We start from the raw sequence: 13,522 nt of genomic DNA, 5'->3' as shown, positions 1-13,522 counted from the left end.
GGTCAAGCTATTGTTCTTTCTGGAACACAGATGTCATATGCCGAGTCGGCGAGCTATGCCCATTTCATGGTGTCGGGTGATACCAATGATTTTTGTGGTAATCTCTATTATAAATTGATCTTTTCTAATATATATTTATAAAATAATCTAATAATATAATAAAGGTGACACCAATTGTGTTAAATCCTAGCTCCGCTCAGCCGAGATGTGCCATTCCTTGGTTGATTTGTTGATTCTCCATCTATATGTTGTCATATATATGTTTTCTGTTACTGACGGTGTATTTACCTACATCTGTCTTTTAACTTTTGTTGTCTTTTAACTTTTGTTTATGCTTATAAGCTAAGATTTGAATTTTCAACCTAAAATTTAGAATTGATTTTGGAGGTTTTTTCGTCATAATTTATTTTTCAATCTTGTTTCTTAGATTACTAAAATCACGTATATAAAAGTTGTATTCATAATTATTTTTCGTTAATAAATATACGGTCGACTTGTGTTGCCCCTGTGTTTCCCAGGTCGACCTGCGTCGAGTATAGGTCGACAGGCAGATGGGCATTATTGTCTCTTATCTTGCTTCATTGATTTCCCTTTCCCCTTTTTATCGTGAAATTCAGATCTCCTTGGGTATGTACTTACAGTCTTAACAAGCACATACGTAGGTGGGAGAAATAGTCACGGAGTCATTTACAAACGAAAAATATTTTTTAATAAAATTTTTATATATGTCTTTTTATCGATAAAAACTAAAACTAAAAAAATAAATTATGATGAAAAAACCTTAAAATTAACTTTAAATCTAAGATTAAAAATTTAAATTTTAGTTTATAATCGTATAAGCAGAACTGAAAACAAATCTCCCCAATGTGTAAAAAGAGATGGTACTACCGGGGCTCTTGCCCTATATTAAACTAGTGGTTGGGTTGGTCTATGTGCGCATTTTAATTCGGTTATACCGGTTTCCGGTCATCCTAGCTAGACGGAAATGTTTTCGTAAGAAAAATAATTATCTTGGGCAGTTGTTGTTTTGGCAGATAGCAGATGTTCTCCATCTCTACTTGGACAATTTGCTGTTGTGCACAGCGCACAGTGCACAAAATGGTCGGAAAAAAACATTATTTTCAGGGAACAGCAGGGGAGCTAGATCTATAGTTGCAAAAAGTATTTTCGCCAATCGGTGGGATATTCATTTTTTTAGATATCACCTAAATAGTTATTAAAAATATTTTTATAAGATAGTTTAATATGAGATACATCGTTTCACAAATACATAAGTTCAAATTTAACTTCTACAAGTTGTAACAAAATCAATAAATTTAACTATGAATTTGTGTATACGAGTTTTAGTTTAATCGTTAGTTTTGTTACAAATTATAGAAGTTGATTTAAATTAAGTGATATGTCTCATATTAATTTATTTTATAAAATTTTTATAACTATTTAGATAACATATAAACAAAAATCAGATATACAAACGAGGGATGAAAATACAGTCTCCCTACTGATATTACTTATCCACGACTTCCGTCTTAGAACCAGATGTGTGATGACTTATGCATGACCAGTGTAGAAGAGCAAAGGTAAGTAACACGTGTATATCTTCTATTTGTCCTTCAGCTAGCTTGTACTGCATGCTAAGCGAAAATTTTCTAATCAAGTGCCAACATGCCACTTACAATATGCATGCATGACAACTATGCATCAACTAATAATAATTGTAGTGCTAGCATCATCACTATGCAAGTAGTAGTGAAAAATTGTCTACCATCTGATCTGCAAGAAGATAGGCATCTAACGCATGCAATGGCTCTTGGCTAGCTGGATATTAAACAAACCGCTGCACTTGCAATTAATATAACTATGCATTCCATGTAGTACTAGATAAATGAAAAGAAACCACTATGAATTTCTCCACCACAGTTGGGAGTTAGGACCATTCTCCATTTTCCCAATGATATATATATATATAAACAAGTAATCATTGTTAACTAGAGTAAGTATAATAGCATGCTACAAGTTAGCTAAATACTTATGAAAGAGAAATGTGAGGAGATAAGTAGTGTGCTATAATTTTATAGCCAGCTTGGACACAAGAACAAATAAATTATGTGAGAAAGACATGTGGACCTTACATTAATAATAAAAAGCTAACTACTACGAGTAGACTAAGAAAAAACTAAAAAACCTTATATTATTAGCCTTGCTCTAACTTCTTGTCCTGCCATTATTTTTTTTTTCAAAGGGATTCACTGAGCACTGGGCCGTGCATGCATGAGGCATGAGATGGCCGTCCATGAGCTCACTGTTCTGCGTCACAGGATGACGTACGAACGGGCGACACACACATCCAGCTGGGTCCCTCACTCCAAGCCATTTCCTTTGGTGAGTGGTTGGTTCTTCCTCCTTGTCGTCCGATCGCCCTCGTCGTCTACTTTTTCCCCTCAACACCCCACCGAGCACACCAATAAAAACTGCAAACTGCAGCTGTATGCTGCCCAATAACCTACCTAGCTATCAACTCTTGCTACGGCAGAGCAGGTGTCTGCACACACCAATATAAGAGTGGCAAAGCTGAGTTTACCAGTTTGCTAGCTTCCACTAGCAGCACCAGGCTAGCTACCAATAGCTACTGGTAAACTAGCTAGCTGTAGCAGCGGCTACCATGGCGTCTCCTGGCGGCGATGGAGACAGCGGCAGCTCGCCGGCCTCGGTGCCGTACGAGGTTCTTGGCGACCTTCTGGAGGTGCGCAAGAGCGCGGTGAAGCTCCAGAGCATGCTGGCGGAGACGCCGTCGTCGAGCTGCGCGGCGGCGAGCACCAGGCAGCTGAGCCAGCTCCTAGACGGGGTGGTGAGCAGGCTGCAGGCGAGCACGCTGTCGGTGATGTCGCCTGCTGGAGGAGGAGCAGGGAGGAGAGGATCGGGAGGGAGGAAGAAGAAAAGCCCCGCGGCTGAATACTCCGGGCCGCACCGGCGGAGCAGCTCCGGCAGGAGAAGGTGAAGAAAATTTAAACCCTTTTTTTTTTTGAAAAAATCAACTGCATCTGCATGCGCAACTAGGCAACTAGCTATGGCTTCTTACCACATGCGGTAGTACCACTACTCATATGATGGCGATTCATATCATATCATACATCCTGCATGCTAGCTACTTCCTTTATGCAACTTGGAGAGTCGTTGGAGAGCATTGCCTTGTCTAACAGTGGGGTTTAATCTTAACTTATGCGCCAATTATCAGTCAAGAACCTTTTTATTACCAGTAGCTTTCTTCTCACAAAAGATCAATTCTCTTTTCTTATATTGAAATTTGAAAAGCCCAAAAAGCTATGAGCAACTACTAGTAGCTATATATATGGCACATTTACATGTACATCTGCATGTAATTGATAAGTACTGTACATAGTCTGCCTAAGTATCCCAGGGAAATTAATTTTGTGGGCGTGTCTGGATATATATGATATTTGCTCTCCTGTCTTGTGTAACGTGTGGCAGATCGAAAAGTCCTTTTGTCAAGATGGTCACAGCCAAGGAGCTGGAGGACGGAAAGCAATGGCGGAAGTATGGGCAGAAACATATCCAGGACTCCCCTAACCCGAGGTATATATATATATATATATATATATATATATATGTGCATATAGATTATTGATCAGTGCGTATTCAGTATCCATCTGCTTCTTTTGAGTTAATTTGCAACTAATTCTCATCATGACCAGATTCTTCGCACTTGTGGCTTGGTGGTTAGCTAGCTAGTACGTAATACAATGATGATTAACCCAGGAAGAAATTAAAGACGCTAGCTTGTACCAGCCGATCGAACACTTGCCAACTGGGCAACTGGCTTAATTAGCTACTCTAGTTGTTAGAGAACATTGTTCCGCGATCTTCTGGATCATGGCTAATTAGCTTCGTACAGCTAGATAAAATATAATGCACATGTTCCTAATTCGATTGAGCAGTATTAATTAGTTGTTGTAATTACTAATAAAATTGGGAAAAAAATATATACAAGTATTAGATAGCAACATAGTAGTAGCACTAGTCGCTCCTGTTAACTACAAACATGCATGTGCGTATATTATACTCTACATGCATTAATTGCACTTGGCAACTTGGTTTCCGTAGCATTTTTTCGTTACTGAGAAGGTAACGAGAGATACACTTACCAAATTTTATATAGGAAACAGTGATGTTTCTTAGTATTTTCTCAAGGATGATAAAATTATTCTTCCTGAAGAGATTTGATCCGATCCAACAAAAAGTATCTCGAGGTACCAAATCGTTTCCTACTATTAAATCTAGCTGAGTGAGATACGCACTGTTAGATCCGACCATTAGAAATAATTTGGTACCGTAAGGTATTGGTACCTCAAGATCCTGAATCAAAGAGTTGTTCTATCTCTGCAGGAGTTACTACAGGTGCACGCACAAGCCAGACCAAGGATGCATGGCCACGAAGCAAGTCCAGGCCTCCGAAACCAACCCGTCGGAGTTCGTCATCAGCTACTACGGTGAGCACACCTGCAGGGACCCCTCCACGATCCCGTTCGTCTTCGAGGCCGAAGCCCCCACGGCGGACTACGCCAACCTCATCAGCTTCGGGTCCCGCGCCGCCGCCGTCGCGAGCACAAGCAGGGACGTGCCTCTTCAGAGCCACCGTCATTTCTTGGCAGACGCCGCCGCCGCCGCCGCCGTCGATCCAACGCCGGCATGTAGCTTCGCCAACTGCGGCTCCCCGGTGTCGCCGCCGGAGTGCGCCAGCGAGGAGGTCATGCAGCTCAGCAGCAGCTTGCCGCTCGCCGCCGTGGTTGGATCCGCGGGGACGACGCCGTCGACGTCGATCGTGGGGTCAGCGCCTGCGGGCTACTGGCCGTCGGGGGTCATCGGCGGTGACATGGCGGGCAGCTTCCCGTCCTCTCCCAGCAGCCTCGGGTTCAATATGGCTGGCTCTCTCGGCTCCTTTGGGAATCTTCCTGGGGATGACGACGACATGTTTGGCTTCGATCCCTAACAAAGGCTTGCATGGATACATTAATTCATGCCATGCTAATTATCGCTACAAATATCCAAGAAACAAGTCCGCAATTTGCATGATACTATTGCAGTGACATATGGTGCAACAATCCGTAAAAATAGTATAATATTCTATTGCTAGCAATACTTGTAGTATAGTAGTACGGAGTAGCTACTACTGGATTGGAAATCCAACATATGTTGATATGTACATGCATAGTATATACTGTGTATATTAGTTGCACTATTGAACTAGTGAGTTTGTGTGTCAGCTCAGCCACGCATATATGTAGTTTTGTAAGTATTGAAATATGAATATATAGTACTGTGTGAATAATACTATATATATATATATATAATTGTCATCCTTAAAATGATAACCTGAGGTACCAAATTTTTATATTAAAATTTTGATAGCTGGAGATACTTTTTCAATGATCATAAAACTCTCTCTATATATAACTTCGCCGCTACTACTTTTGGTCAGTTATTCCAAACGAGATGAAAGATATATCTAAGTTAGTTTGTTCAATTGGATTTGGAACATACCATTTCAACATAAAATGCAAGAAAGAATTGATTAGCTACGGGGAAATTTACTCATAAATTAACATTAAGTTGAGGTTTGACCTCTCAACTTGATAATAAATTTAGGTGTAAGAAGAAAACTGAAAAAAAAAACATGCTGTTTTTGTTCGATCGAAGAGCCATTTTATAGGGAGCCGTCAGATGTCCTTTGATCCGGTCTCACGTACGGCCCTCAAATTAATGTTATGCAAACAGCTAATAGATTTTTTTTTGGAAAACACAATGAACAACCAAATTGTCTTTTATGCTTGGACTTGAATTTTCTTAGTGACACCCTATGTTACGGTAAAAATAGTTCATCGTAATTATTAATTTGTAATTCTATATACAATAGAACAATTTTACCATTTATTCTTAAAAGAAGTTCTTGATAAATTACCTAGATGTACTAAATTTTTACATAAAATTTAGCTCGATGTATTTTTTCAATGATAGCAAAAGGCTTCAAAATTTTACACTAAATTTTAATAACTCGAGATATTTATTCAATGACCATACAATTTCCCAATTATATGACATTTCGACCGTTGTCTATTCTCAGCAAGCAAAGTTTCTTGTCAGTTATAATATTCGACAAACCTAGTTCCTCAGTTACCTAGCGTTTTTTTCTTAATATATGACCTTTCGGTAGGAGATCGATCCTCTTCAGGATTAAGTGAGACAACCACCATGGCATATGTGACAAATTAAGACTGTTTGTTGTTGTTGATCATGCATGCATGTGTACAGTAGCTTGCAGTTGAATTTGCACAGCTACATATATTAGCATTATTACACGTGTGTGAATCGAATCTTAAGTTATTAACAAATTATTGTCATGCCAATGATAACACCTTTTTATGTGGGCATGTCTTGTTAGAGGAAATGACAAGATTTTGGTAAGATTTGAAAGCATTAGTTTAGTTAACTACTATATGCATAGAGTAATACTTATTTATTGTACATGGTTTTGCCGGCTGGTATCAATCAATCTAGTTCAGTTCATGGTTTGCCTTTAACTTACGCCCTTTTGTATATACTTAATTTTCTTGAACTACTACACTGATTTTTTAAAGCTAGTAAGTAATTGCATATGGCTTTTGTTCAGAGAGATTGTGCACTATAAGCTCATGCCACACTCACCTCCTTTGCAAGGGCCTTTTCTCTCTTTCTGCATCGATGCTTGCCTGGACCCATGGATATCCACGTTGGCCCCGGCCATGACAACAAAAGCTGGAAAAGTTTTTTAGTTTTTTCGTAGGTTGCTGTCACGACGACTATATGTATATATCATGTTGGCCCACTTTGATCCAAGTCTTTCACCCCCGAAGACTTAGACTAATGACTTGCTAAATAGTGAATGAATGCATGAGTTTATATATATTGCAAATGTGGCTCAATCACTTGACACATGCACGGAGACAAAAACACTTGACATCCGAAACAAATTAATAAGATTACTTGATATATATATTAACGTGGCTTTCCTCCATCCTCTTGTCGGTGTGTAAATGTGTGTGTGTATATATGTATGTATATATATCTGTGTATACGTATACATATATCTGTGTATATGTGTATATGCATACATATATCTGTGTGTGTATATATATGCATCCAATGGGACAAACTGAAAATGAATGGTCTTCTTGAAAAGATGCATCCAATGTGTTTGGTATCACGATTATGCAGCTATCTTTTATAAAAAGAACTGAAATTGAATTTCAAGAGCTAGTTTGAAATTATTTTATGTGTTTTCCATCTTTTTTTAGTTTCAGTTTTTAGACCACTAGAAGTAGAAGTATAAATTAAGGCATACTTTGAAATTATTAATTTATCTTTTAGCTGTAACTCAACTGATTGGTCATATAAGTGGTGAATGACTATGTTTTATTAATGGCTTTGAAAAGTTTGAATCAGTATTTCCTGTACATGATAATATAAATACAGCGTGTAGATCAGTAGCTTAAAGATAACAGCTTGAGTTTGCCAAAATGCCCATATTGTCTACTCATGCATACATTTATTAAAGATGTGTTTGGCTTGCTGGATATCTCTAGATGAGAGATGATCGTGTAGTTTTTGGATGCATTTGATTTGTGGATAAGGTTGGATATAGAGACCAAGAAATAAAATATTCCACTGAATATGATCAGTAGTAATTGTTTAGTGAGAATTACTATACTTTGATATTAATTAGTAATTACATTTATTTTAGTGACATGCTTAGGGGTACTACGCAAAAACATCGATCCGATAGAAGTGCCTCACAGTTAAGCCATACGTCCTATATATTTTTATACAGAGAGTACTTATTTGGATTGGAGCAGTGAGTATATTCCTATGTAGTATACTTATAACAAAACGGATGAAAACATTATATTATGATATGATTTTCAAGACAACTATGGTACGTATTGATTGTTTGTCTTTTTGATAAAAAAAGAAAAATAGTATATTTGTAAACAAAAAATAGTTTTAAATATAATTTTATAATATGTCCTTAGTGATATAAAAGAAGGAAAGTCCGAAAAATAAAGTTAAGGCGCAAAGCCTGGAAAATAAAGATGATCAGTCTGTATATCTATGTGATTCTTATATCTGCATGCAATTTAACGATATTATGCTGATACCGAGTTTCAAAAAACATTGGTTTCTTTGCCTTTTCACTTGCGACTTGGTTCTCATCTTTCCACTTTACTCCTGCTTATATGATAAATTTAAATTTTAACATTAATTAGGTTGATTTTATGGTTTTTTTTCGTTATTAGGCCGGACAATTAAGACCAGGTGGGGTGGCTGGAACAGTTACGACAAATTCTTCAACAATATAATTGTTGGAACACATAAAGTAAAATTCTCTCGGGGCTTATTTGGTTTGGAGGAGTTTCAACCGCTAGGATTAGATAAAGTGGAGAAACATGAAAGCATATACACATCAAAACCATAGGAATTTTTCAATAGGTTTGAGTAGATGAAAATTTTCAATGTTTTCTCTAAACGAATTATGGAAAGGAAGACTTTTCTTTGATTTCACTATACTTTATTTCTGCAAAACAAATGACACTCGTAGATCGAAATTATTTCTTAGAAATCAAATCTTTTATTTTTTTTCCTCCAAAGCAAGTGAGCCCCCTCAGCTTGCAGCTCGATCACATGTTATATTAAGTCGACCCTCATATAAATATTGAGTCAAGTTGAGTCTCTTGTTTGTTATATAGTGACTAAATTAATGTGTTGAAGTTGACATTGTCGACCATATATTAGGTCGCATGGCTTGATCTACTTACATGCGCTTTGATCGGTTCAACAGCGGATGCAAGGTAGCACGTGCTTGCTTACTCGCATGGATGGACCCCAACGACGAACTGTTCTACTCTCGTCTCTATGTTTGTCTCACGAGTCACGTCAATAAGTCCACTAATTCTCTCCAAGCTAGTGACAACGACTATGGCGAGTGAAAGCAGTGAAAACTTGGGGATGACCTGACCAAGTCATGGTCTAAAAAAGTCGATCTCAAAACTCAGGTAGAATATGAGTATCCATTTTGTAATTTTCTACCAAAATTTACATGTATAAAAGCCAGCTGATGCATCAAAGAGCTGATCCCCACTGATCAAGGCTAGCTAATTAAAGTCGATCTAAAGATCATAAAGGTGCTTGATTTGGCTAACAGTCTTTGAAGAAGCATGCAAAGCATTCTGAACCTTCCCTAGACAGTGCACTGCTATATTCTGTTTGGATCTTTGGATTCTTCTGATTGTCCCCGTAAACTATGCCAGACAATTAGTGTATTTCTTACGTAGAAAGCGTGTTCCAATGATCACCCCAAATCAACTTTACCATTAGTTAAGTAATGCATTTAATTAAATCGTCTGTTTGTTATACATCTTAGTGTTCCTTTCAGTGAATCTACCATTTTGGAACCATGGATATGCGAGTTTTAGAACGATTGATCGATGTGCTGTCCACTTGTCTATTCTCAACTAAGAGAATGCTTTTTAGGTCGAGAAATTTACTTGAGGATGAAAACCATCATCTGCCACGCAAGTTCACTCAGTGAGTGTGTTGCTGAATTTTCTTCCCCTTTTCACTTCACCAACTCTGATCCGTCGACAAAAGCAATGGAAAAAGCTACTCTCAAGTTTTTTTTGCTTCTACTTATGCTTATGAGCTAAAATTTAATTTTTTAATCTTAAATTTAAAGTTGATTTCGTGGGTTTTTACCATAGTTTATTTTCAGTCTTGGCTTTTAGATTGCTAAGAATATGTAGGTAAAAGTTCTAATTATTCATAAATTATTTTAAATTTACAAATATATATATTTTTCATAAAAAAAATCCAGATTAAACATTTATGTGGCACGAGCTCAGAGCATGACTCAATAATCCTTGGCTTAGGTCTTCCAACTGATCAACGCATGGAGATGCATGTTTCAACTCCGTTCAGCATGTGCGCGTATTTTGTCTCGATTCACCGGCCGCCATCGTATACGTCAAGACGAATTGTTGTAAATCTAGATCATACTGTAGATATCTTCATGGTATACTCAATTTCAAAGGCGACACATTTAAGCTGGCGGCGAAGTAGTAACAGTGCTGATGAACATGATGTAATTTTCAGATAGCAAGTTGGTGTCTTGATTCTGGCTGTGTTTATCTGAGAGTGTGTTGCTGCTATGCAGCAACTGTTCCTCCCTTTTATAGTCCAATTTGACATGCTTTACCTCTCTTTCGGTCGTTTTTTTCACAGAGAAAAGCAACGAAACTTTCCTGATCATATCCAAGGAGAAACAAACAAGCATATGACAACCAGAAACGCCGTCGCACCCACCGATTCCCCAAAAACTCACAAATAAGCAGTTGATTAAAATCCCCTACGGATCCATTTCTTGATTAAATAAGTCCACTGCAATGCATATACATGTTACAGCCTAAATAATTCCCTGAGGAGAAACAAACAGTCATACGAGGAAAGCCACATCCTTTTACCGAAATTTAAAAATAATTCATAGATGAAAATTAAAAATATTATTTTTACTACTCTCATAAATTAAAAATTTTTTTAAGAAATAAACTACAATAAAAAGATCAAAATCTACTTTAAAATAAGTTTTAAAATTTAAATTTTGGCTTACAAGGATTAACCTAAGCGAAAATTTGATGGGCCAGGTAAGTTGTGTGTCAAATCAGGCCGAACTATTTTCGGCCCATAATCGTTAGGCCCATTTACCAAATTGTTTGGGCCCACATAAGCCCATCTACACGCGGAAGAAACGTACTATATACTAGACTAGAAAAAATAAAATTGCGCAACCCTTGTCCTCTCCTTCCTCTCGCCTCCCTCACCTCGACCAGATTAGCGGCGGCGATGGCTCTCCCGGCGTCGAGCTCCGGCCTCTTCCGCTTCATCTCTCCGCGCCGCCGCCCCCAGCCCACCGATATCGCCGCCGCCGCCACCTGGGGCGTAGCTGCCGGCGCCGCCGCCATCTACCTCGTCCAGGTCAGGGTCGTTTGACCGCGCCTTTTATCCCCCGCCTATAGAGATGGATTGATCCGTAGATATGCTTGCGGCTTTTACCCATCGGCGTTAGGATTCGGTTTTTATAGATAGGATCTGTTGTTTGTGTGGATCTGGTGCCGTGCTGGATCGGTAGTCTCCTCTATTATTTTGACAATCTATAACAAGAAATTTTAGCGATCTCTAAGAAAAAATATATAGATGGTTGGTACGGAATAGGTTGGAATCAAATTTACTGCTTTGATCTATTAGGGAAGGTTGATTGATGGGGATAAGAAGAAATTATTCTGTAAAGACCAAGGCCAGACTTTATGTACAGGAATATTGCTGTGTGCTTGTGTCTACAATGCCTTATATGTAACTTATGTTCATATTCTACGTCGTGCAAACAAAATATTTTGCCAAAAGATATATTAGAAGAAAGTTTAGCAAAAACACAAACTTTGAATTGTTGTACTCGCTACATTGTGCAGTTCAGTAATTAATGCAGCTATACAAGTATACCCATTATTTGACTTATGCAACATTTGATGGACAGCATAGACCTTTAATTATCCTAGTTCTGTAATATAATTTTGCTTTTAGAAAATCCAACTACTTTCTGCTTGCTACCTTGATTTGCTTTCCCCTGGTGAACTCTCTTTCTTGAGAAGATCTATCATGTCCTATTCTCTCCTAGGACTAGAAGGAACATCTCATATTTGGCCCTGCTCAAAATAAACTCACCATAAAAAATATCATTTGGAGCCTACAAATTTAGGTTCGTGTCATCTTGAAAATGCAGAATTAGAGGAATTCCATCACAGTTGTCCTGAGCTGGCCAATACAATCACTGTCACCTTATTCCTCCGTGGGCTATTTTTGCCGTGCTCTTATTATCTATTTAAAGCACCAGTAAATATTTTTTTCTGTACTTTATCAGTTAGTTATTGCCTCATGACACATAATACAGGCCTTGGGCTAGAGTAAATGTTCTTGAGTGAGTTTTCTCTGCAGTTGCTCAACTTTCTGTGCAAAACAGAATTTTAATTGACTGACCTATGTGCTACACTATTCCTGATTACCTTTACTGAGATTTGGCATCCTTGGTATGACTAATGTAGCTACTGCACCGTATCTTACATGGTTTGTTAGCATTATCTTAGGTTCCAACACTAGTTTTCTGTTTGGGTGTTTTATCTTTATCTGCAGTAGCCTAAGCACATGTTGTCCATTATGGTTCATAGAATATGTTCCTAGCTTTTAAGCCATAGATGTGGAATTTCATTTGGCTGAAACTTTATTTCCTCCACTTGCATATTTAGCCTCTCATGTTAAAAATCAGGGAGACCTTTGGTACATTGTAGAACCATGCAAATAGAATTTCGTTGAATGCCTGTGGTAGTGTTGTTTATTATGTTCAGGGTTACTCTATTTGTTAAAATGTAACTTGAGTTACACAATGGTTATAAGATATGGAGTAGTAGATAATTGGGGAGTATTATTCTTATCTTTGATTGCTGTCTTAAAGTACTAGCAAATGCGCGTACATTGTTACAAGATTTAAAACATCACATCGGCATGTTGCAAAGAAAATATATTTTAAATATTACAGCTAATCAGAAGATGTTTTTGGTTGTCAAATTTGTTAAGAAAGAATGGTGTGTGGTCACATATGTTAGAATTTGGGGAGTTGGTGGTGGGTTGGCTCAACCCACCACCACCACTACTCTCTTTTACAGTATAATCTTTGTTCCACATTATAAGATTTTTTGGACATCTCTAGATTCATATGAATCCTAATGAATCTAGATACATATACAAATCATATATATTGATTCATGGCTAAATCTAGCTAGAGTCCAAACATTTTGTAATATGAAACGAAGATAGTAGTTTAGATAGTTCTGCCGTTAAACACGTGTTTTTTCTACCTTCTCATTGTGAATAATCAAATTGTTATGTGATGGTATTTCCAATTCTGAAGAATATTTTCATCTTTTTCTGCAGCCATTTGACTGGATTAAGAAAACTTTCTTTGAGAAACCCGAAGCAGAGGCATGAGTCTGCCTGGCATATGAAAGACTGCAACTTTTGATACATTTACATTTCCGGGATGATTTCTGAGTGAAGAGAACTTGGATGACCCAGCAAATAATATAAGACACTTATGCTTCCTTGTTTCATTTTAATGTAGGATTCTCTTGCATGTAATCCTCAGGAGGGAATGACCATACGAGTTATTACTCATCTCGGAAAATTTGTCCTGTGTTTAACAGTGCTATAGATTCATGTTCGTGATCATTATTTTCTCCAAGATGCATGTTTTCAGTCTTGTACTTGGGAGCCATGATAATTGTTGTGCGCACCAGGTTTACATTACTGTGTCGTGGTTGTTTCTTAGGGATCACGTGCATATGAACTGATCCATCGTCGATATTATAAC

General features: G+C 37.7%; 1 protein-coding gene and 1 long non-coding RNA gene across 2 annotated transcripts; both read left to right on the top strand.

The window, feature by feature from the left end:
* Positions 1–2,662: 2,662 nt before the first annotated feature.
* LOC102714388 (probable WRKY transcription factor 54) lies at positions 2,663–5,288 on the top strand. Its single transcript, XM_040526438.1, has 3 exons — positions 2,663–2,994; positions 3,490–3,594; positions 4,405–5,288. The coding sequence occupies exons 1-3, from the start codon at positions 2,663–2,665 to the stop codon at positions 5,006–5,008; spliced, it is 1,041 nt and encodes a 346-aa protein (XP_040382372.1). The 3' UTR covers positions 5,009–5,288.
* A 5,584-nt stretch (positions 5,289–10,872) lies between these two features.
* On the top strand, positions 10,873–13,458 carry LOC121054945. The gene is made up of 2 exons (XR_005812190.1): positions 10,873–11,079; positions 13,087–13,458. It is a non-coding gene; the product is annotated as an uncharacterized LOC121054945 (long non-coding RNA).
* The last annotated feature ends 64 nt before the right edge of the window (positions 13,459–13,522 follow it).

The sequence above is a fragment of the Oryza brachyantha genome, chromosome 7 (assembly GCF_000231095.2).
Source record: "Oryza brachyantha chromosome 7, ObraRS2, whole genome shotgun sequence".
NCBI classification, from domain to species: Eukaryota; Viridiplantae; Streptophyta; class Magnoliopsida; order Poales; family Poaceae; genus Oryza; species Oryza brachyantha.
This window is presented reverse-complemented; position numbering and strand designations above follow the sequence as displayed.

Bases quoted from the DNA above. Each gene is read 5' to 3' on its own strand.
- LOC102714388 (XM_040526438.1), top strand. From the start codon at position 2,663: ATGGCGTCTCCTGGCGGCGATGGAGACAGCGGCAGCTCGCCGGCCTCG. The intron at 2,995-3,489 runs GTGAAGAAAATT...AACGTGTGGCAG, and splicing joins AGCAGCTCCGGCAGGAGAAG to ATCGAAAAGTCCTTTTGTCA. The intron at 3,595-4,404 runs GTATATATATAT...CTATCTCTGCAG, and splicing joins CAGGACTCCCCTAACCCGAG to GAGTTACTACAGGTGCACGC.